This window comes from Manis pentadactyla, chromosome 19, assembly GCF_030020395.1.
Source record: "Manis pentadactyla isolate mManPen7 chromosome 19, mManPen7.hap1, whole genome shotgun sequence".
NCBI classification, from domain to species: Eukaryota; Metazoa; Chordata; class Mammalia; order Pholidota; family Manidae; genus Manis; species Manis pentadactyla.
In genome coordinates, this window is record NC_080037.1 from 14,434,666 (window position 1) to 14,459,208 (window position 24,543).

Consider the following 24,543-nt stretch of genomic DNA (forward strand, 5'->3'; position numbering starts at 1 on the left):
TGAATGGATAAACAAAATGGTGCATATGCATACAATATTATTCAGCCATAAAGAATAAATCATATCACATGCAACAAAGTGAATGAACCTTGATGGCATTATGCTATGTGAAATATTAGCCAGTCACAAAACAACAAATGCTGTATGATTCCATTTATGAGGTATGTGAAGTAGATACATTTATAGAAATGAAGTAGAATGATGGTTACTAGAAGCTAGGGTGGGGAGAGAGAAAAGGGGACTTGTTTAATGGGTATAGAATTTCACGTTTGCTTGATAGAAACATTCTAGTGATCTTTTTCACTACAGTGTGAATATATTCAACACTATTGCATTGTACACTTAAAAATGGTTAAGGTAGTATATATTATGTTTTTTAACATAATAAAAATGTGTATCAGTTAGTATGGTAATAAAGAAACAGGTCATAAAAATAAATAAAACAAAGCTGCTTATGGTGGGAAGTGACCTGCTGGAGGTTCCAGTAGCCCCAGGCCTACCTGGCTGTCCTGAGAGTTGAGAGGATCAGTATCTTGACTCACCTATAATCCATTTGCAGGTTACTGGGAATCTTTGCTGTAGGCAGAGGGTAGCTATGAATAGTTTTAAGCAAAAATACAGCATTTCAAGATTTGAGTTGTAGATAGATGGATTTAGTGTCTGTGAAAAGGATAGGTTGAGAGTTCAAAGTTAGCAAGGCAGGTGATCTTCAGGAAATGGTTGTAGAAGCCCACATCAAGGCCATCAGAAGGCAAGACAGGACCAAGGCCTGGTAGCTATGATGACAGAATTTTAAATTGATAGATTTAGCATTGGCAATCTATGAAAGGGATTTGAGCTGAGACATAGGCTAGCCAGGCTATGATTTCAGAGATTTTTTTTTTTGTCAGCAAAGAGGAAAAGAATGGGAGTGGTGGTTGATAGTGGAAGTAGTGACCAGGTAGGTGGCTATTGCTCTGTTCCCAAAGGGGAGCTAATCCTTTCCTTAGATTGGTATTCTTCGGGTGTTGTTTAATGGTCTACACAGTGACAGTCCTGGAATTCTAAGACAGCAGGTATTTTTTTGAATGATTACTGTGCTAATAGCATTTGGAACTATTGAGACCCCAAATGAACCTTCCTCATGGAAAGGAATCCTTGGAACTCAGATGTCTACCACGGCCAATGACTTCCTTTGAAAAGAAGACCAGCAACAGTCCCTTGAACACAGATCACTTTTCTTTGTATCGTGTAAGCCTTGGTATTACATATAAATTCCCCAGAGGAGAGGATCTAAGGTCAAGAGAGACAGTTACCTTTTATCACATTGTGTATGTTTTTTTTTTTTAAGTCTGTAGAATAAGACATGAAAACTATCTTCTGGCTACTCATATCCCACCTTTCAGGTGTTAAAACTGTAGTGCTGTGCTGTCCACTGTGGTCACCATTACCTACATGTGGCTGTTTAAATTTAAATTAATGTAAATTAAATAAAAATAAAAATCCATATTGGCTACATTTCAAATGCTCAATGACCACATATGTCTAGTGGCTAACTGGATGTGGCAGATACAGAACACATCCATCATGACAGAAAGTGCTGTTATACTGCCTCAGCGGGGATCCTTCCAGGCTTTCTACTTAGACAGTTCATGTGTATACATACACACACACACACACACACACACACACAGGTGCTGCTCGTGTATTTTATTGATATATTTTAATTTTTACATTAGGGTATCACTGTTATGAAATGTATATTCTGGAACTTGTTTTGGTTTAATTACATACTGTCCGTATTTTCCAAAGTCTGTATATGCAGCTCTGTATTATTTTTTCTAATGGCTGCACAGTATTTCAGTGAAGACTCTACTAGCTTATATTTAATCATTTCCCTATCAGTGAACATTTAGATTATTTCTGATATTTTTGCTGTTAGAAAATGCACAAGTAAGTATCTTTATACCAGTCTTTATGTCTGATGCTAGTGTTTCTGTATGTAAATTTCTGGGATTGGGGTTGCTGAATAATAGGAATTCACATTTTAAATATTGGTCACAGTTGCCAGATTACTTTGAAAAATTGGTAAGGTTCATTCCTATCCACGGTAAACAGAAGTGCCTATGTATGTACATACTTGTCATTTTATTTTGCCATTTTCTTTCACTTTTGCTTTTCTGATAATTGAAAACTTGTTCTTGCATGACATTAAGAGTATTACCAGACTTTATTTTTAAAAAGCAGCATGTAATAAGATTAAACTGGTATTATAAGAATTTCATTTAAATATAAGGAATGTTTTCTCATGGGGTCAGAAGCTGAATATTAGAATGGGTTATAGAGTAAGATGTCGAGTTGGTTTCTTTATAATATGCAGAAATGAACTTTAGTAGGATTTATATACCTTCACCCAAATTTTATAATGCACACCTTCCCTCTCCTTATTAGCTCTGCTTGTCTTTTTCTGATGCTTTGAATATAATAATAACACATGTGAAGTTATAGGAGACAATTATAGAAATTCTTTCTCACATACATAATATAACATTGCCCTTAGTGACTTCCTTTGAAAAATAAAAGAGAAATTTGAAAGGAGGGTAGGGCATATGAAATTTCAAGTCTATACATTTTTGGTTTTAAGGTGGGTCTGAAGATTTCATACATTTTTTAGCAAAGAGAGCATGTTTATAAACTTTTTAGAGTGGAGGATATACTTTATTTCTTCTTGAATATTATTTTTAATTCCATCATTTTATGAATTACCAACATATTTTCTTATATGATAAAGGAGTTCATTTACTTGACAATAGGAGTCATTAGAATTCTAGAACTGAAAGATACTTTAAATATATAGTCTGATTTTGTCATGGTGTTTGGAAAGAAAGAAACCCCTGCTTGTTGAAAATAGAAATGGAAATGAAAAATCTTCATTTTAGATTGCTGCATATTCTAGTGTGCTGAAAGGAATATACTGATATGAAATATTTATTTTCCTGTTTTCCATTTCCCTAGAAATAGAAAAAATCTAATCATATTGAGACATAGGCAATTAAGAAGCAAATTTTCTATTCTTTAGTCTTGTTTTGCTTTGTATTTCTGGGTGGTGCTTTCCTTGCCTTGACCAGGAAGAGCCAACTGAAACCTGCTGGATCCTCTGAGTTACTGACAAGTCATAGGTTCTAGAGGTTCTTGCTCATTATAGAAACAAGCACATTACCTCAATTTTTTCATATCTAAGAAGGATGAAAATTATTTTGCATCTGTCCTAGTAAAATCTTATCTTAGATCATGGAGATTAAATTAAGTTTTCCTTTCCTGACATTTAATGCTTTCAGTTTCTCATTCAGTTTCTGATCTTGACACACTCACAGTGGAAAAAGCAGATGCTGTCAAATTAATTGTCAAAGTCTAGAACAATTTCTAGCTTCAGGTTCTTGTTAAATGAAAAACATACACTGTTTATGGGGACAGACTGTGTAGAAGCAAATCGGAATGATGTAGTTTTGGAATGAAATAGAGCTATGGAAAACAGCAGCTGAAGTTTTTAAGTTTTTGTTGATAGAATAATTCATTCATTGGAAATAACCCTAAAAAATACATCTGTCATTTTTTAAATTAATTAATTAAAATGAGGTTTCTCTATGGTCTGAAGGTTTCAATGACTATATAGTTGATCAAGTCAGAGAATGAACAGCTATTTTTACACTAGTATAATCCAGTCTCTTCAGGGAAAAAGTTCTCTCCTGAGGGAGCTGTAGTTAACATTTTACTTTTGAAACCATGACGTGGTGCTCTGCTGTGATGGGTATAAAAAAGTTAAGAATTGAAAAGTCAAGTTACAATCAGATTGGTTTTTGTTACTATTATTTATAACTTCATCTTGCTTGTTTTTATTTCTCTCCATCCACAAGTTGGTAGGAGGTCAGCTTACAAATTTCATTTATATAGAGAGCAAGCACAATTTAAGATGTGGTATAAAATCAAAGTGAAGGGTAATTTCAGCAAATGAGGTATACTAATAAAATATTTTAAGCTGCCAAACTTCTTGAAAGACTCAAGTTGAAATCTCAACACAGTCCTTTATTTTTTTTCTGTGAATTTTAAGGAAAAGTGGCTGCGAATGTGAAAAGAATAGATTTTTACAGGAGGCTCACCCTTCAACAAAGATGTGATCCCCCAGGTGAAAGATTCAAAACTAAGCAGAAATGTCTTATGTACTTGGAAATGCCATTTTTTCTTCCCCTCTTGTGAGGTGTGAAAGCCCAGTTAAAACATGAGCCTTTGAAATATTTTGCTTACAGCCAGATACTGTCCTGATGTAATATAGTTGTAAAATGACTGCTCTAGGAGCAACATCTGTCTGGTAAATCATAGCATGAAAGTAAAAGACTAGGGAAGCATTCCCATGATCTATTTTTATATTTCTCCACTAGGCAATAGTTGCTATTTTGGGTTGTTTTAGTTTAAGTTTTCCTTTCCTAACATTTAATGCTTTCAGTTTCTCATTCTGTTTTTGATCTTGACACACTCACAGTGGAAAAAGCAGAAACTGTCAAATTAATTGTCAAAGTCTAGAACAATTTCATTGTTTTATTCTCTATTGGCAAAATGTATTTATATAATAGAGTACAGACATAATTTAGAAATGATGTGTCCTTTTTTCCCCTTCAAAATGGTATGGGTGTTTATTTGGGAACTTGGTGTCCTTTGTAAATATTTTTTCAAGCCTATCAAAATTCAGGTTGTTCAAAGTCACATGTGAATGAGATGACTGGTTTTCCTTTATTGATGCTGGATCTTTTGTATCATTTAATGATACAAAGTGTTGTTTTGAAATGTTGAAATACACGGTTTGTTTGTATGTGTGTGATTTAAAGATGCATTAATCCATATCAGACCATATACTTTGATTTTATTTCTGCATGATCTTTTCTTACATAATCAAATTTTGCCACTTAGACTTGAATTACAACAAAATGCTCTGTCTTAATCAAAAAGCTAGGAGTTGATGCTGTTTAATTATTTTGTCTCACTAATTAAAATGGAGTGGAATAGAATTATCAATATTATAATTTTACATAGAAAAGTTATTTGATTAACACATAGTCTACAGGCACACACCTGATCATCTACATTTGCTCTCTTACAACACTAAACTCTGTTTTCTACCTTTATCTCGTATCTACCTACCACTTCAGCATTTTATTAAAAATAATAATAATAGAGAAATGTGGTTTCCACATATAAATCAGGTTTAAAAATCAAATGAATATTCATATTTGAACTGACTGTGTATAGTTCATAATGCATTAACAAAACCGAAAGCTTCTGTGATGACTGCCCTTGCACTGTTCACCATGTAACTTATTCACTATGTAAGAATTTGTACTCCATGTAAGAATTTGTTCGTTATGCATCAGAAGATTGGAGACTGACGAAAATTGGGCTTGGGGTGGATTAATGATTGTGCATTGAGTATTGACCCCCCTATACAGAGATTTGTTGTGGTTAACAACTATTTGATCAATAAATATGAGAGATGCCCTCACAACAATATATATATATATATAAACACACTTCCAATTGTAAAATAAATAAGTAACCGGGATGTAATGTATAGCATAAGGAATATAGTCAAAATATTGTAACAACTTGGTATGGTGATACCTGGTACCTAGAAATATCATGTATATAAATGTTGAGTCGCTGTGTTGTACACCTGAAACTAATGTAATGCAATGCTGTTGTCAACTACCCTTCAATAAAAAAAATAAAAAAAAAAATAAAAAAAAGTTATTTGAAAAAGATGGTTCGATCTGGGATATAGTCTGTGCATGCATATAAAGTTCATCAAAAATAAAGTTATTGTTTTGTGTTTCTGTGGAAATGAAAAGGTTTAGAATCAACAACTAATTTTTTCATTTCAGAATATTAATTTAAATCCTGCTGCTTTTATGGGGCCATATAGGGAAGTGTTTTGGGTAAGAAGGCTATTTTCCAAAGACTATATTCATTCAGCAAATAGTTACTATGTATTTATGATGTTCTTGAAAATATATACATATGTGTATTTTCACATATACAGTGTGCACATTCTCTGCCCTCCAAGGATTAATAGCTAGTTGTATAGGCAAAGTGTACACTTATGATAAATCAGTACAAGTTAACAATGCAACAAATGACCTAAAGTAGTGTATAATTAAGTTCTGAAAGAAAAATACAATCAAATGTGGTGTTTTCACAAGAGGGAAAGAGCACTGGTGGATGCAAGAAAACTTCATGAAGGATTAATCTGAGTCCTGGAGGAGAAGTTGGATTTGGAGGGGTAGAGACCAAAGGGAATGCATTTTAATTAACTAATAAAGGATAGGCAGAGGCAGAGGGTGAGAGTGAGGAGTGAGGATATTGCATTTGGAGATGGATCATCTTAACAGCCATTAAGGGTGTCTGCCTGGCAAGCACTGTTCCTAGTGCTTAGCATATATTAACTCCAACAACAGTATGAGGCAACAGCTCACAGTCATTACCTCCACTTCACTAAAGCAGAAGATGAGGTGCACTGAAAGATTAGATCTGTTACCTAAAGTCATACTACTCTTTAGGGGTAGAACTGGGTATACAACCCAGACATTTTGACACCAGAGACCTAACAGTTGTCTTAGATGTGTGCTCAGACTATAACCACCAGCCACATGTGCTGTTGATCACTTGAAATGTGGCTTTGCAAACTGAGATATGCTCTAAGTAAAATACACTCAGATTCTGAAGACTTAGTGTGAAAAAAAACAATGAAAAAATTCTTATGAATAACATTAATGACATATTGAAATGACAATATTTTGGCTCTATTTTGTTAAATGTTATTCCAATTAATTTCACCTATTTCTGCTTTTTAAATATGGGTACTGGCAAATTAAAATTTAAAGTTCTAGTAAATAATGCATGTGTGGCTTGCATTATATGTTTATTGGTGGTGCTGCTAAAGACTGCCCACCAGTGAGTGAAGAGTCTTAACAGGAATGAAAGAATAAGAAGAAAGGTGAAGGTAGTCAAAAGAAAAAAGGATATTTAGGATTGGATTAGATTGGCATTGAAGTTTATCTTTGAAGCTAGTGTTCCTCAGAGTGTGACCCAAGGATGATGCATCTTAGATTTGCAGTGTGGGGCCAACCCTGAAACTTCTGTTACCCCAAATCATTATTTTAATCTCTTACTTGCAGAGATTTTTAAGGCTACCTGGAGAGGAGTCTGTAGAAGAGACTGTAAATCTGTTCTTAAAAGCAATGAGTAAGAATGCTATCTCCTTAATTTTCTGATCAATTTTATTGAATTGAACTTGAGCAAAATAAAGGTGTCACACTGCTGATGAGTGTCATTTAAACAGTTGCTTTTTGGAGATTGGGTGATTGCTACTTATTGAATAAGTGGGAAAAAACACTTAAAATCACCCTATAATTTATAGTCTAGTCTTTGAAATGAGTGCCACTTAGCTCATTAAGCAAATTAGGTAAATGCCAAGGGCTCTGTGTTTTGGTGATTTGTGAAGTGTTTGGAAGTTTTACACTGGACCCTGACCACCCTACAGTTGCCTGTGCTGATGTCCATTTTCTGTAGTACATTTTGTTAAACTGACTTAACCTCTTAAGTTATACCAGAGCTTGGGACTTTCAAATTACCCTGGCCTGTATGAGTTTTTGATCTACTTACACTCTAAGAGACGATGGTGAACTATTTTTAGCTTTTTCTCTATCATAATCGATCATAAAAGTAAATTAGACTTATTTTTTCATGAATGCATAAAATTTACTCCAAGTCCTTGCACTAATGTTCTATATTGAACATTAAACAGTGCACAGTTCTCAGATATATGTTAACCACATTGCTTTGGTTATCTACAACCTTGATCAATGATCATTTCAAAAACACTGCTAATGATATGGATTGAGGAACATCATCCTTTGTAGAAAAGTTACCACAAGGGTAGATTTGCCTGAATAAAATTCTTTGCATGAATGGCAACTTTATTAGTCATTCATCAGCTGTTTTTTCAGTGTAAACCATATGTTCTGTTTTTGTTTTCTTAATATGCTTGGCCTACCTGCATAATTTGAAGGCATAAGAAGTAACTGGTAAAATGCTGAGATTCCAATACTTCAAGAGCCCACAATAGCTGTCAGAAGCCTGCAAAACAGTATCAGATGATTTTCAACAGAAGTCAGGAGGCTGCAAAAATTGTGTCACTAGCACTGAATAGTAATAGCCACCAAGGGTAGTACCTAGTTTGCAAATGTTTCCTTTTTTTTTTAATGTTTTCCATTTTTAAGTTGACTGGAATTTGGAATGCATTTTATGATAGTATTATAAGTAAATATGATTTTAGACCAGCCCTCAAAAACATTTTTAATCTACCTGAGTAATAGTTCTGTGCCACCTTCTTTTATCCTGTTTGTACCATGACTTCTTTGGATAATGTCTTCCTGTTGTAGTGGGAAATGCCTGATTAAATTCTCTTTTCTTCTTGTTAATAGAAGTTCCCCAGTGAAAGGCATTGAGAAATAAGTGGACCGTCATGAACACAAATATCTTATGTGAAGAAAGTATTTCTCAAGGTCTTTCTCTTCCTGGTGTTTTGAATTGAGCCACGAAGAGATATTGGGTTTCTGCAGGGTCAGGAAATTAAATTGCTACTGTCTTCTGTTGATTCTATGAGTCATTTGTAGATGAGTCAGGTACTTTTTGTACCAGTGGAGGAGAAATAACATTTTTTTATAGTTTTCTTTTGTACAGCACTCATCGGAGCCTAAATGCACAAACTAAGCTCTTTGAAGAATTCTTTGCTTTTGTATCTCCATTACTTACTGTAGTGCCCAACACATAAAAGATGCTGTGGCTGTTGAATGAACACATGAATCAGTGATTGCCAACCTTTGTGAAGTGCTTCAAAGACTACTTCGTCTTTCTGAGATTGTGATAATTTGATTAAATACATTATTTTTATAGCAACTTAAAAATTGAATTGTGGATTTTAGAATGATAAACTTTTCTGGGAACTTTGCTTTCTTGTATAAGAAAGAGTGCATTTTCTAAAACTGTGTAATGGGATGGCAGAGATGGCATCAGCCTACGATAAGGCAGTTGTTTTTGATGCAATGGAAAAATTAGCAGAATAAAGAGATTGCCTAACTGAGTTAGATTGCCGAGAACAAACTGTAATTTTTCAGGTTGCAAAAAAATTTTTCCAAATTCAGTATCAAGGGAATGTTTCTATTTTAAAATAATCAGTATTCTCTTACTTTTGGCCTTAACTCTAAATTCCACTCTTTCCTAATCTTAATCCTTCATAAACCCTAGGAGGAGTATGGATAGTAGAATACTTGTGAGCATGGGTTTTAGAACTCAGGCAGATGTGGCTCAAACCCTACTCTGCCACTTAATCCTCTGTGATCTTGGTCAACTAAGTAATCTGTTTTCCTCATTGTATAAGGGGTATGATAGAATCCTTGCCATGCTTAGGTGAGTTAATATCTACAGAGCACTTAAGCATATAGAAATGCTGAATACATTTGTTATTAGTGTGTGATAACAGCTCCGTGTGCATTGCATGTTTTTGCCTCTTTGCCTTTGCTCATGTTGAGGTTTTTTTTTCAAGTATAATTGAAAAGTCTGGCCACTTTTCAAGGACTTAGTTTAAAATGACTCTTCACTGTATTTTTTCATCTCATTGCCTCATCCATGTTCTCATCATAGTTGATTTGAGCACTCACTGTGTATTATAGTAACATGTTTGTCCCCTACACTAGATCATATAATCTTTTTAAGGACAAGGAGTATGTTTGTATTTTTGTCTGTTTCAGCTACGGGGTTTGGCACATGGTATTTAACAGCATTTGTTAAATTGCTTAATTGATGTGTTTAGGGAAATCTATTAAGCTGTACGATTTAACCAACTCATAGTACTACTTTAGGACTTAATATATGCCTGGCAATGTACTTGGCATATTAAGAAGTAGTTGTTTGGTACTTAAGTATCAAAGATGAGACTATTACCACAAAGCTAATTAAGCAATGATTCTAAGTACCAGGCTGTTGTGACATTTTTTAATCATCTGTATATAATTGATTTTAGCAACTTTTAAAATCTTTTATATAGGTGAAAATTCTATTTGCTTCTTTCCTACTGTAAGCATCCTAGATAACAGGTTCAGTCCCATCTTTTAGATGGATTCTTTCCCCAGAATTTTGAAGCTGGTTTAAATACAATATTTTATTTATATTATGTCACATTTAAATGGTTACATCTTGATGACTAGCATTGAGAACTTACTATGTATCAGGCCCTGAGGACTTTAGTATACTATCTGATTTAAATCCTTGTAACAACACTACTAGATGTAGGTACTGTTATTTTCCAGGCTTTTCTGGTGAGGGAACTAAAGCTTATAGAACCAGGGTAATTTGTTCTCGGTCACACAGCTGGAAGATGCTGGATCCAGGATATGAACCTAGGTAATCTGATTCTGAGGCCTTAACTCATAAATATGTGGCTTCCTGCTCTTTCCACATTTTATTTGAATTTTACCTGATTTTTAATTTAATTTGAGGTAATAACGATGCCGGGGTTCTTGTTTGCGGAGTCGAAGAATAAGCTTAGCAAACAGTCAAGGTAGGAGAGCCAGGGAGACTTTTATTGAGAGAGACAGTGAGAGGACAGACAGAGCTCCTGGCGTGAGCCAGGAGGGGACGAGAGAGCCTGGGTGGTGCGCTGTCTAGGGGACTTACAGGCAGTTGAGAGACAAAGAGCTAGGGATGTAGATCCATCAGATGGTCTCTAAATGTTTATCTTTAAAGAGACACTAAGTTTCTTATCAGTTTTCCAGACTATTTTGCAGAGTTAATATAAATTTACTGCTTTGATCCTTTCTCAGAGTAGCAGTTTCTTGGTTTGGGAGAGTATCATTCAAGGCTGCTTGTCTTGCTTTGAAGGTGAGCTGAGTTATTGACTTGATTAGGGCTGAAGGAGGAAAAGCAGCATTTGGGTAAAGTTAAAGATAAACTGGGCTTTTTAGCAGGCTAAAGTAAATTTTACAATAGCCTCATTTAATTGACACAAACAAGACATGGGCTATGCTGAGGTATTTTCTTATCTGGGGGATGTTCAAACATTCCAGGGCAGGTTATTCCTGGCTTTTTAGTTTTAACTAACCTTTATTGAGGAATGCTTATATTCTTAGTTTGATATTTTACTTTAGAGAATTAATGTGGCTCTGACTTTGCTTAATTGTTTAATATGGAGGTTTGGTAGGGGTCTTTTTCCAGAGGCCCTCACTTTACTCTGACAGCGCCCACAGTCCCTCTCTCTATAACATATAAAGCATCTAATGTTTGTCTCAGAGTAGTTGCTCAAAAAATGATAGTTCTGTTTCTTCTGTTCTGTTGTGCTATCACAGGAGCAAAATTTAAAGACAATTGCAGTTAACACAGAAGTTAGGGGCACTGACTCCCCTGGCAGTTGAAAATTTATATATAACATTTGACTCCCCCAAAACTTAACTACTAATAGCCTGCTATTGACTAGAAGCCTTACCAATAACATAAATAGTTGATTAACACGTTTTGTATGTTATATGTATTGTGAAATGTATTTTTATTTCAAATTGTTCAAATCTCCAAAAATTTTCCAATTTATTTGTTGAGAAAATTTGCATATAAGTGGGTCTACACATTTCAAACCCATGTTGTTCAAGGGTGAACTGTATATAAAAACAAGACATGGGCTATATAAGGGACTAGACTCTAATCCTATCTGGGAATTTTAACTCCTTCTTGCAGTGTTTGTTGAACTTCTCATTTTCATCCGAGAGATTACTTCATTTGTAAGAAATCACAGAGTATCAGAAAAGAGCGGAGAATAATACACAGTCTTGTTTCAAAGTTCAGTTTTCTTTTTCATTGATAACCTTGTCTAATCAGAAAACAAGGCACTAGTTAAGACATCTGTATGAAAGTTTAGGTGTGTTCTTGTCAAAATGTGTATTTTAATTTGTCAAATGTCTTAACAAATATTTGTAATTTAAAGATTTTTTTTAAAGTTACCTTTGCAGTTTGATTTTAATGTGGATAATCCATATAACTTGCACAGTTTATGTAGATCTGGAAATGATGTAGGGATGTAGATCCATCAGATGGTCTCTAAATGTTTATCTTTAAAGAGACACTAAGTTTCTTATCAGTTTTCCAGACTATTTTGCAGAGTTAATATAAATTTACTGCTTTGATCCTTTCTCAGAGTAGCAGTTTCTTGGTTTGGGAGAGCATAGATCTGGAAATTCATGTCAAATGTTTCTTGAGTTGTATTACATGCCACAAAATCCTGATTATAGGTTAGTTTTCATGGTTTTCTTTCCTAATATCAGTATTATATTTACATAATACATAGTATATATTGGTGGTTGATTCTATTACATTTAGAGAAAATGTTTTTAAAATATTTTAAGCCCTATATTTTATGTAAGCACTTTTCATCCTTTTTAAAATAGGTAAATCAACAAACTGGGAAGATGATGGTTGGGGAGCATGGGAAGAAACTGAACCCCAAGAACCTGTAAGTCTTTATGAATGCATGTGTGCTCTTTGATAGTGGTGTTTGCCTTTCGTAATGATGGGGACATACTTCAGTGTTAGGTTGACATTTTAAAATCTTTGTCAAGAAGGTTTTTGTGCTTAATTCTACCTAAGTAGACAGCTGTTCTGAAGGACTTAATGACTGTATAGCTTAGTGGGCTGAATGGAGAGCAGCTGTTTTATGATTGTTTCTCCTTTACTATTTTCTTTTAGACTCTTTCACCTATGCATTCAGCATATGTTTGTTAAGTGCCCACCACTTGCAGGCATTTTTCTAGGTGTTGGGAACATAGCAATGAGCACGGTAGACAAGGTCTCTGCAAATGTTAGTGTATTTTCACATAAGTAATAGAAAACTTGAACCTAACTTGGCTTAAATGACAAGAGATTCATTCAGCCATAGAAGGAAGCAGGGGGGAGTGTGGACTCCCCGGTTGGCTGGTCAGGCTGATTCAACTGTGTCGTCAAGGACTCACGTTCTTTCCTTCCGTCGCCTCTGCTTAGACAGTGTTGCTCATCCTTACTCCTCCCACAGGTGTGATTTGGAGAAATGTTTCTTCATTCATGACCAGAGGGAGAAAAAGGGCTGTGGCTTTCCGTGACCCTTTCTGGAGAGGGAGCAGCTTTCTCAGAAGCCTCCAAAGGCCCTGTCTCAGGTCTTCTTGGCCAGAATTGCTCTGAATACTCAGTTCTGAGCTAGTCACTGGCCAGGGATATGAGATTCTCATTGGTCAGTCATACCGTTGCCCAGAGTTGGGGGATAAAGAGGTCAGCCTCTCCTGAGGCCCAGGGCTGCACAGCAAAGGAGTGGATACCTGAGCAAAATCAGGATTTTTTTATAAGGAAAAAGAATGAGCATATATACTGGAAAGGTCTTATCATCCCTGTTCCCAGCAGAGAGAGACATTTTTTAAAAAATATATATGAAAGTATCAAATGGTGGGAATAGTTACACAGAATTCGGCTGCTGGTGTGATAGCAAGAGAACAGTGACTCCTGTTGACTGGGTGGTCTGGGAAGGCTTTCTAGGGGATGTGACATTTAAGCTGAGGCCTGGGAAACAACAGGGAGTCAATGAGGTGAAGCCCTGGCCACGAGCATTTCAGGCCAGGGCAGTAGCTCATGCCGAGGCGCGTGGCAGGAAGGGGCTTGGAGTCTGACGGAGCATGAAGAGGCCCTCGGCAGGACTGAGATGGCTGCAAGCTGCGCTTCGAGAAGCAAGCAGGCCTGATGTAGGGCTTTGTGAATTGGGAGTTTATTCTAAACTGGCAGCTACTGAGCCCAATTTGCACAGTTTACATAGAAAACTATAAAAACTTTGAGGCGCTTTTTATCTCCATAAGTCTGATAGACCTTGGAGAGGAGTTTCCTGTTTTTATGTCGTAAGAGAATAATGGGCTTTTGTAATCAGAGAGGTTTACTATCCGGGATCTGGATAGGGCTTATTTAGGAAAAGAGAAAGCCTCTTTAGCTTTCTCTGATTCTGAGAGATCACCTGTAATAAGGGCTTTGTGAAGAAAGCATATTCTAATATGTATTATCAGCAGTAGCTGGCCACATCCAAGAAAGTATGGTTCTTTGACACTGGTGGCCCAAAGGGCCTTTAATCATGGCTTCTATTATTGAAGAGGACGCATGCCTTTCTTCTATAGATATTTCATGTCTGTATTTGTCTGCTTGACTAACATAATGCAATACCACACGCTGGAGGGCTTAAACAATAGAAATTTATTTTCTCACAGTTCTGGAAGCTGGAAGTCCCGGCTAGAAGCCAGGGTGCCGTCAGGGTTGGTTTCTGGTGTGACCCCTCTTCCTTTCCTGACTGCCTTGTTGTGTCTTCACACAGCCTCTCCCCTGTGTACAAGCAAGAGAGGCAGTTCTGGTGTACCTTCCTATGCCTCTTAGGAGGCCAATCTGTTGGAGTAGGGCCCTGCCCCTGCCCGTGTGACCTCACTGAACCTTAATTTCCTCTTAAAGGCCCAGTGTCCAGATACAGACCCACTGGGAGTTAGGGCTCAACATATGAATTTGGGGGGATACAATGAGTCCATTGCAGTGTGCAAATAATGGATCTGTGTTGGGCATAACTTTTATGTGTGTAAGTGCAAAGAAGAGGGTTCAGGAATTCCTACTTGCCCATAAGTAAATACACTAGAGATTGAAAAGGCAAATAGAATAGGCTTTCAGGATGGAGGAAAAGGCAAGACGAAGATCTTCCTATCTGCTAACTTAATGTTAAGTGGGCAGCGTGACAGTTAATGTGTGGCTTGGGGAAATTGGAAAGGAAAATAGTTTTTTTACAACATCCACCAATTGATGATCCTATAACAAATAGTAAAGAGCTTTGCTGTGTTTCTTACAGTGTTCCAAGGGCTTTTAGAAGGGATTATCATTTTTTTTTTTGCTTTGGGAAAGAAGTGATTAGAGGGGGTTATTTTGCTCAGCCTCATTCTTAGTGCAAATCCAGGCAGTTTGGGAAGAAGCTTGACAAGGTTCAATTTTAAGTGGCAAGGCAGGTTTAAGGAGCTTTCCTTCACTGGTGTAGTAAGACCAAAGGGTAGAAGTATGGAATCAAGGATTTGCTTGTCAGTGGTTTCTGGATCAGGAAACACTGAAGGTTCCGGGTGCAGAGAGAGAAGCGTGGAGAATTTCCATTCACAAGACACTTCAGAATGTGCCCCATCTGTGTATGGAAAGTGATATAATGCAGTTTACAGAGCAGTTATGATTTAGCAGATTACCAGGGAATGAAAGCATGCTGGTCAGATTGAGGCCCCCCAGAGATGTTTGTTTATGGGCTGAGGCATAATAGCATATAGCATGACCCGATTAGACATAATCTGAGATTATATCAGAAATGATTTTGCCTTCTTTTAGTGTCATTGGACTCTGGTGCCGTCTACCATGCAAGACGCCTAGGCACCAGATTGGCAAGAGCAGAAGGAGAGGGCTCAAGTCATACTAAAGGATGTGCCCTCGGTTCTCTTGGGGCGGGGCTGGGGCCTCCCGAGGCTCTCCTTCCTGAGGGGAGCTCTCCGTGGGGCTCTGCTCCTTCAGCTGCTAGAGGCGCTCTGCCGATGACCCCCCTCGCAGCGCTGACACAGGCTGGGTGCTGTCTAGTGATTCTCCACGGGGGCTGATTTTGTCCTGTAGGATACATTTGGCAATGGGTAGAGACATATTTGGCTGCCTCAGCCTGAGGGGAGATGCATGTCAGTGAGCAGGGGCCAGGGATGTTGCTGAGCATCTGACAGCACACAGGACAGCCGTCCAAAACCAGGAGTTACCCAGTGCCAGTGGTCAATGCGCTCAAGTTCAGAAAGCTTTTAATGAAACTACCCCCGTCTGTCTTTCCTTCCTGTTGTTCTTAACATTTCTGGGCCCCTTTTGGCAACTTCAAAACTGTATTGCCATTGATTTGGTTTTAGTGGATTCTGGTGAAGTGACCTACTAGTGTAGAAGTGCAGGTAAAGGATTACTTGCCAACAAACAAAGGTGAATGTAAGTTATTCCCTGAGTTTTTGGCCACTGACCTACAAGTAGTGCAGCCTCACTCTTGGTGGCATTGTTTATGCCTAAATGTTTAAGAGAGATCTATTTCAGGTCCATGCCGCCTGTAGCCAGCCACCGCCTCTCCTTGCCCTGTTTATGTTGTTAATTTCAGTTCAAATCTGTACTCCTCAAGCATTCCTACAGGGGAGCTTCATTTAGTTAGTTTGGGCTGGGTGATGGGCATCTGGGCTTCTGCCAGTGAGGGAGGGGCAGTGATCTGACCTGGTGGGTTGGGGGAGGGTTCTGGAGGCCCAACTGCTGCTTAAACACACTCGAGCCAAGCCTCCTGGTTTTAGCCCCATCTTAGCCCTCATGTCCTCTGGAGTGGGCACTGAAGCCCTCAGCCTGTTGGCCGTTTTGCAGTGTCCCTGGGGTTGCCTCTCAGTTACTCTCCATCAGTTTAGGAGGATTCACTTTTTAGGGACTTTAAACTCAGTTCCCACCTGTTCACTTGGTTTTCCTTTGTTCTTTTTGACCTTACTGGTTTTTTCCTTTAAACAAACTCTTTTACTGTTGTTTTTAGTGGGGTTGAGATTGGCAGGGAGAGTGAGAATAAAATTCATGTGTTTAATTCCTCTCTGAGTGAAAGTCCATCTGGACTTCATTTTTACATATTGTTCCACCACTTGCTTTTTCCGCTCAGTGTGATTTGGAGGTTTTTCTGTATCTGCAGATAGAAACCATCTATTTCTTCTAAAGGAATACTCTGTATCTCATCGTACAGACATGCTGTGGTTTGCATCACTGTGCCCTGTTGAGGGACATTTCATTTTTGTTCGCTCTTTTTCTTTTTTGTTTCCTTTCTTTTTTTGTTTAACCACAAGCAGTGCTGTACTCATCTTTACATCTGCCATGCATCTTTGGGTACACATGTGCATGTAAGTGTGATGATTGGGCTTCAGGCGGCCGGAATTTCTACCCCAACGTTGCCACTTCATGATTGTGAAACGTTGGGTGAGTTACCTAACTTCTCTGAGTTCAGTTACCTCATTCTTAATGTGGGACTGATAACAATACCAGCCCACGGGATTGTTAAAAGGATTAACTGAGGTGTGCTTAGAGTAGTACTTAGAACATAGTAGGTGCTCAATAAATGATAGCCATTCTTTATTTTCCTTTAGAATCAGTTTCTAGAAGTGAAATTGCTAAGGTATACATATTCTCAATTGGAATAGAAATTGTTGAATGTTGCTTCCCAAAGCCTCTGTTTGTATTCCAGACAGCACTCTATGGGACTGCCTTTCTCTGATCTCTGTTACAGGTAGGAGAAGAGCTCAGCCCCAATTGCTTCTCATCACTGTGTATGATTGTTTACTTTGTAAACATGAAATATTTCTCTGTACCCATATATATATTTTTTAATACTGGGAAACAAAAGTAGGGGAGATGAATGTGTTTTTGTAGTGCAGAGGCCTGCTTTTCTCAGGTATTTTTTTGGAATTGTTGATCACCAGTATGTTATCAGACTTCAATCTTTGCTAAATCATATTGGTTTGGAGTGTCTCTTCAGTGTTCTAATTTATATTTTTAAATTTATGAGTGACATCTGTTCATGTTTTTCACTTATAGATCTTTTTTGTGGTCTATTATCTATTTTCTTATAACCAACCATGAATGGAAATCTAAGGTCCATAGCATGTAGCTTGACTATAGGTATATTCTGACTTCTGTTGGGTTTTGAATTGTTTCTTGTTGGTTAGTCTAATTTGTCCAAATACATAGCAAAGCTTTTGGATGGGAATTGTTTGGTACTTTACTATATCCCATGATCCCTGAAGCAGCACACAGACTTGGTATTCAGTGTAAACAGTTGCTTGGGAAATAGAGGTGTGCTTTTTAGGTGTGGAATTTCACTATAATTGTTTTGTGAGATGAAGGAATTATAAGTATTAATTGATTTGTTTTGTAAAAATAACACATTTTTACAGAAAATTCAAGTATTACACAAAAATACAAAGTCAGATGACCCACTTCCTACCATGTAGAATAAGCACTAGGATTAACGTGACAAGGGGTTGAAAATACAGGCCTTCAGCTATGCCCATGACTGGATGAAGGGGCACACAGAACATCCTATAAAAATGGAATATTTTAATAAAATTAAAAAATACTAGGATTAATCCTACTTGAATTGACAGTTCAAATAAAACTGTGAGAGTTACTGAAGTATAGTTAGTTTCCTAAAGTTAGGAAGAAAAGTAATTTTAAAAATTGAAATTGACTTGTGGGATTTTGTTACTGCCTCATTTTATTTGTAAATTCTTTGGGTTATCTGTAATCAAACTTGTAGTCAAATTGAGGAAGAGTTCTTGCCTTGTCCCATTTTAATTTTGAAAAGACCTTAAGATCTTCATTTGAGAATTTTAGTCTGTGATCTGAAAATGGCCTGGACCAATACTTCTTGTGCTCTGTTAGGAGAGCTCTGAGGCTCTGCAGAGAAGCCATAGAGCTCCTTGTCTCTGCTGTTTTCATATATTGATGCTTTAAGTAAAATTTTCTTTAGGAATAAAATGTCCTGCTACTTAAAGAGCAAGTCTGAGAAACTTTGGACGTTATGTTTGTTAATGGCAGACTAGAAAAACGTGAAAAATGTACTTACATGGTATGTTTAGTTTTTGTGTTTCAAAATTGCTGAAGCACTTCTGTATTTGTTTAAAAAGTGTACATGACTTTTATTTTTATGATTTAGATGGTACACTACTGAGAATTCCATGAATGTGCTGACAGCCCTTTAATTATCCTGGACTCTCCTGGCACCACTATAATGTGTGGCTGTGAACAGTGGCTTAGCTCACTAGCAGTGATAATATAAAATGCTAATGATAGACTTGTTATACCAAAGTCGAAAGCTTTGAAAAACTCTCATGGCTACTTCAATGGCTGTCTAGTCACCACAGAAGCTGATACAGCACAAAATGTTTGCCACCATGTTTACCCTGTAGTGGCCAGCCATAACTGAAAGGCTGGGTGAATTGCTGCAATTTTAGCATCTGGTACTCTGTGAAAGAAGTATCACTTGACAAATCTTTGGGCTTAAAATCAAAAGAAAGAAAAATTTTAAATTAATGGTATAGCCCTAGCTGTTGAGAAGGAATTCCTTTTCATAATCCACACTGGTGGTGGCTTCCATATTTGTACAAATTGAGAAAAAATTCTATTAGTCTCAATTAAAATAGAAATGCTTGAAGTTTAGGCCATATTTAAATAAAATTATGCATTCTCTCCCTCCACCCCTCCCAAACAGGGATTGTGTTTTATAGCCAATGGATGCATTTAATGTTGAGGCAGGGACCGTGGACTTAGACAGAGTAGGGTAAGGGCCTCTGGAAAAACAAAGATAATCCATTGTGGGGTTTGCTCTGGCCTGCTGGGGGGCCCAGCTTGTTTTTCTGACTTTACCGGTGCTGCTTTTCTTCCTCCAGCCCTAGTCAAGTGCCTCCCTAGTCAAGTGATTTGCCACCTGGGCAATTTAACAAGCAAGCCCAAAACAAACAGGAAGAATTCCATCTTAAAAATAAGATTGCATTTTAAAACCCAATTTGTTCAAAAGTAACTTTCTTAACATACCCTTTAACAAACAGACAATAACTCAGCCCACCTTGGGAGCAAAGCAGGCAGTCTTGAGTGATATTGTCCCAGACCAGGAAGCTGCTATCCTGGGAGGAAATAGGAACAATAAATTTCTTGTAAATAACCAGAAAGACTAATAAGAAACTTAGTGTTTCTTCAAAGGTAAACATTTTGGGACCACTTAGCAGGTGTACATCCCTAGCCCTTTGTCTCTCAATCTCCTGTAAAACCCCTAGACAGCGCACCACCCAGGGGCTCTCTTGTCCCCTCCTGGCTTGAGCCAGGAGCTCTGTCCTCTCACTTTATCTCTAAATAATAGCCTCTGCCTTGCTCTCCTACCTTGAGTGTTTGTGAAGTTCATTCCTCAACTCCGTGAACAAGAACCCTGGCATCAATGTCAAGGTCAGTAGGTACGTAGGTGCCAGTTTCTGTGGAAAACCAAGGCAGTTCCTGGTGGTGCCATTTTTGTTTTTTAATTTCATCTCATTTGGGAAAAGGACCACCTTGTCAGCTGATGGTGTTATTTTAGGATCAGTAGCTTCAAAGAAGCAATATTAGTGACTGGGGGCCCTATTATTGTGGGGGAGGTTTCAGAAAAACTAATTGGTAGGTAAATGCCCTTACAGTACAAAACAAAATGATAAAGCGTGCATCTTGTTGGCCACTGAATGCATGCTGAAACTCCAGCTGTGTGACGTTGCAGAGCACTCTTACTGGGCCCTCTTTCCTCCCTGAGCTTCCTTGATGAATTGGGAAATCAAGCTTTGCTGTGAAACCCAGTACTAGCTCACTGCGATAACATCTGGAGGGGCTTTCCTCTCTCTGCTGTGCCGCACTTGCAGCTAGTTGCTTGTGCTTGGACTTAGGCTCCCCTGGAAAACCTGACACAGTGACTACCTCAGACAGGCCCACACTCCTTATTCTTGGTGTGTACGTCTGCTGCGACTCCTCTGTGTGTCCCTGCCCTGTACTGAGCTGCATTGAGACCCTAAGTAAGCGTCATCCCTCTGTCAGCTCAGTCTCTACTGGGGCTCACTGGCCCATCTTCCAGCCTCGCTTTTTCCTTCTGTTGCCTAGAGCAGTGGTGCTCAGCTGGGGCAGTTTTGCTCCCTAGGGGATGTTTGACGATGTCTGTTGACAGTCTTTGTTGTCACACTGGGGGTACTACTGGCATCTTAGTGAGCAGAGACCAGAGAAGCTGCTAAACACCCTAAAATGCACAGGACAACCCCCCACTGTGGAGAATTATCCTGCCCTTAATGTCAACAGTGCAGAGGTTGAGAAGCCCTGGCTTAGACCAATGTAGCTCAACTGTGTCTCTTGACTTGTGGGGAAATTGATTTACTGTATCTTAATCAGCACTTATAATGAAATGAAATGGAATTTAAACAAAACTTGGAGTGCATACCAGGCTGTAAGAACAGCACTTTTGGGCAACTTTTGTCTCCATTTTGAGGGGGGTTGGTGAGGAAGGAGAGACATGGAGGAGGATGTGGCTGAAGTCAGTTGGAATGTTGTCATTTTTATTGCTACTTGTTGAAGTTTTTTTTAAGTTTAAAAAATATGGACACTTCAGAGAGAGAGAGCACAGCACGCAAGCGAGCACATCTGACCTGGTAGCTTCACTGCTCAAAAAATCCTTCAGGGACTCCCCTGTGTCCTTCAAGATAACGTGTAAGCTGCTCAGCACAGCGTATTACAGTGCGTCATCGACTGCCTGCCCGCAGCGTCATCTTTTACCTTCCCACTGTCGGACTTGGCTTTGGCAGTAGCTCCTCACTTGGACTCTCTTGCTTCTAGGCCTTTGACCATGTTGAAATCAAGGTTTCCTAGAAAAGTAGGAACAAGGGACCAGTCTGGGAGTATTTCCTCTGTTGCGAGTGTCCACCGCCTCTACCTGTCTCCTGCCTCCTCTGATCTCCCTCTTCCTTTTATTGCTGGCTACTTTCTACTCTCTTCATAGGATTTAGCTAGGGAGTTATTTCCGATAGGAGTGTTACGGGAAATACTGGAAAACCCGGACTGGATCACTGACGGAAGAACCAAGTGGCACCCGGAGGCCTTGGAGTGCTGAGGTTTTGTTTCACACCGGCGGGCCCAGAGGGGAGTGATCTCCTGAGGTCTGAGCCCTGAGCACAAGCAAGGGGAGTAATTTATATAATTTTGATATGTGGCATTTCGGCAAAAGAGGAGCCTGGAGGAGGGGAGGAGGGGGCTGGGAGTGCTTTGCCAACCGGAGGGAAAAAAAAGTTTGCTGACCTTGACGGCTGTGTTGAATATTTTCCTTATCAGGAGGATTTTTTTTTGACACCCCACCCTCCCCACCCTCGTTTGGTCGGTGTCCCTTCTAGGTGCTCCTCTGACTGACTACTATGTGCTTCTCCGCCGTCTTCCCCAGAGCATGGAAGAGCATGAAGGACGGGGACTCTTTTTTCCCGTCTTTCTGTCCTAACACAGTGCCGGCACGTAGACGTGTGCAGCCCTTCTGGTGCGTCACTGTGGCAGTGTTGTGCAGGCTGGGTTAAAGCAGTGGGAGAAAAAGACAAGAGACCATCGAGGATCTAGTTATCCTCAGGGACTCCGGCTGCAGGCTGCTTCCTCATTCTTCCCTCTCATTGGATTATTTGCCCAGTGTCTTGATTTTCGAGGTAAGGAACCAGAGTTGCTAGGAAGGGTGTCCAAGGACTATGTGAATGTACATCACTTTACGTGTATTGTCTGTGGCGTTATGTGATGAGTGACAATCCACTTTTCCTGTCCTGGCCTTGGTTTCTTTTTCTGGACAGTGAGGAGTTTGAATCAGATGATCTCCATTCCTTCCATTTCTTCATGAGACTATAATCCCGTCAGCTCGTAGAGAGAGAATATGACACGTGTGAGGGGGACGTAGTTGATCTCACACTGTTGGGAAAATAGTATTTCTGACCAGGATTCCCATCTGTCCTTAATAGCACCCATTGTCCATTTTTTGAGCCTGTTTGTACATCTACGGGATGTTTATGTGGGGCAGAGCAGCTGATCAGTCACAGGACCGCCAGCCCAGGGTAAGGGTGGAGAGGAAGCACCTATTCTCCCCTCTCCTCCATTCCTGGTACTTAATGGGTCAGGTGTTGGGCAGTCGCCAGGGACCTGCCCACTGAGTTCCTCCCACTGCGAGGGGCAGGTGGGGGAGACGGTGGTGCGAGAGGGAGTTCCGAGCCACCCAGGAGAGACAGCTGGGAAGCCAGGGTTCTGAGCTGTGAGTGGGGAGGGAGCTGAGAGAGCCTCCCATGCAGATGAGGAGAGACTGAGCTGGGAAAATAAACCCCTTTAATTCCCAGCCTCTGGCCCTTGCCTTTAATTCACAGAGACCTTTCCCCAGGCGGATGCCTCCTCCTGGAGCTACATACCAGGCAAGCAGGTCAAGGGTCTTTGATCATGCTATCTTATATCTACTACTACAATTTCTTTCTGAGTTAATTTGTTGACTACAGATTTTTTTTACAGTATGTTTCTTATTCAGCTAAATTAGGGATTCTCAACTGGGAGCATTTTGCTCTGCAGGCATACTTGGCCACATCTAGAGACGTTTGCGGTTGCCCCACCTGGGAGAGTGCTGTGGTATTTGGTGGGCAGAGGCCGGGGGTGCTGCTAGGTGTTCTGCAGGGCGCGGAATAGCCCTCACAATAACGAATTGTGCAGCCCAAAATGTCAGTAGTGCCGAGGTTAGGAAAACCTGAGGTAGTGATTAAACCACCCAGTAAGGTTTTAGTTCTTGAATGTAAAGCTTGATCCCATGTTTCTTACTGTTAGTTACAGTATTCATGACCTTTTTAATTTGATAAGTACTCTGTATATGTCAATTATTCAATGTTTAGTTATGTTTAAAGGGGAGGAACTGTATCATGGCTACCTTTAAAAAGAGTCTAGTTGAACAAGACTATGAAATACATAGTAACCCTTTGCTTAAAAGATTATTAAGATTATTGCCAGTATAGCACAGAGAAGACAAGTAGTGACTATATAGCATCTTACTGTGCTGGTGGACAGTGACTACAGTGGGGTGTGAAGCGGGTGGCTTGGTTATATGGGTGAGTATAATAACCACAGTGTTGCTCATGTGAAACCTTTATAAGATTGTATATCAATGATGCCTTAATAAATAAACATTTAAAAAAAAAGGTTGCTGCCATCAACCATGTGGCTGGATTGTGTTAGGTTAGATCTCACACATTCCGTATCACTTCTTTTTTACCTTTTAAATTGAAGGTCACTAGTCTTTCAGTCTAGAAGTGAAGTAGAGCTTCTTATCACTCCCTTACTTCTGAACACACAGCAGCAGGCATTATACTAGGTTACCCCAAGTCACAAGAGCAGTTAAGATTTAAAGGTGCTGTGGGAGACTTGGCTTACAGGGGTCAGCCTCCATGGTGGTACAGTGTGGGAAACGGCAGAGGTTTACAAATATAGGTGAACCCTAATGCCTGGGTTCAAATCCCTGCTCCATCTGTGTAACTTGATAGAAGTTATCATGATAAGTCTTTGTCTCTAGAATCTTCTTTATAAAGTTCATGTAAAAATTAGATTTATGTGTAAAGCGCTTAACACAGTGTCAGCACATTGTAAGTGTTTGGGATGTGTTGCAGTGAACATCCAAATCACCAGTTCACTGCTGTTCATTGCTCTGAGGATGACCAAATCCAAATGCACATCTGTGTCAAATACTTCTTAGCAGGTCTGCTGTGCTCTATTCAGGATAGCCAAATGAGTTCCTTATAAGAGATTTCAAGTTACTATGGTCTGATTTCTATACATCAAATTGCTTAGGCAAATAGCAGA

The 24,543-nt window shown here is 38.9% G+C and overlaps 1 protein-coding gene across 1 annotated transcript in view; it reads left to right on the forward strand.

Annotated features, from left to right (window-relative positions):
• The window catches only part of RAB3GAP2 (RAB3 GTPase activating non-catalytic protein subunit 2), an 86,587-nt gene that overhangs the window by 3,859 nt on the left and 58,185 nt on the right, over positions 1-24,543 (forward strand). The window contains exon 2 of the mRNA XM_036932142.2: positions 12,519-12,583. Coding sequence (XP_036788037.2) covers positions 12,519-12,583 — 65 coding nt within the window. The remainder of the gene's footprint in view (positions 1-12,518; positions 12,584-24,543) is intronic.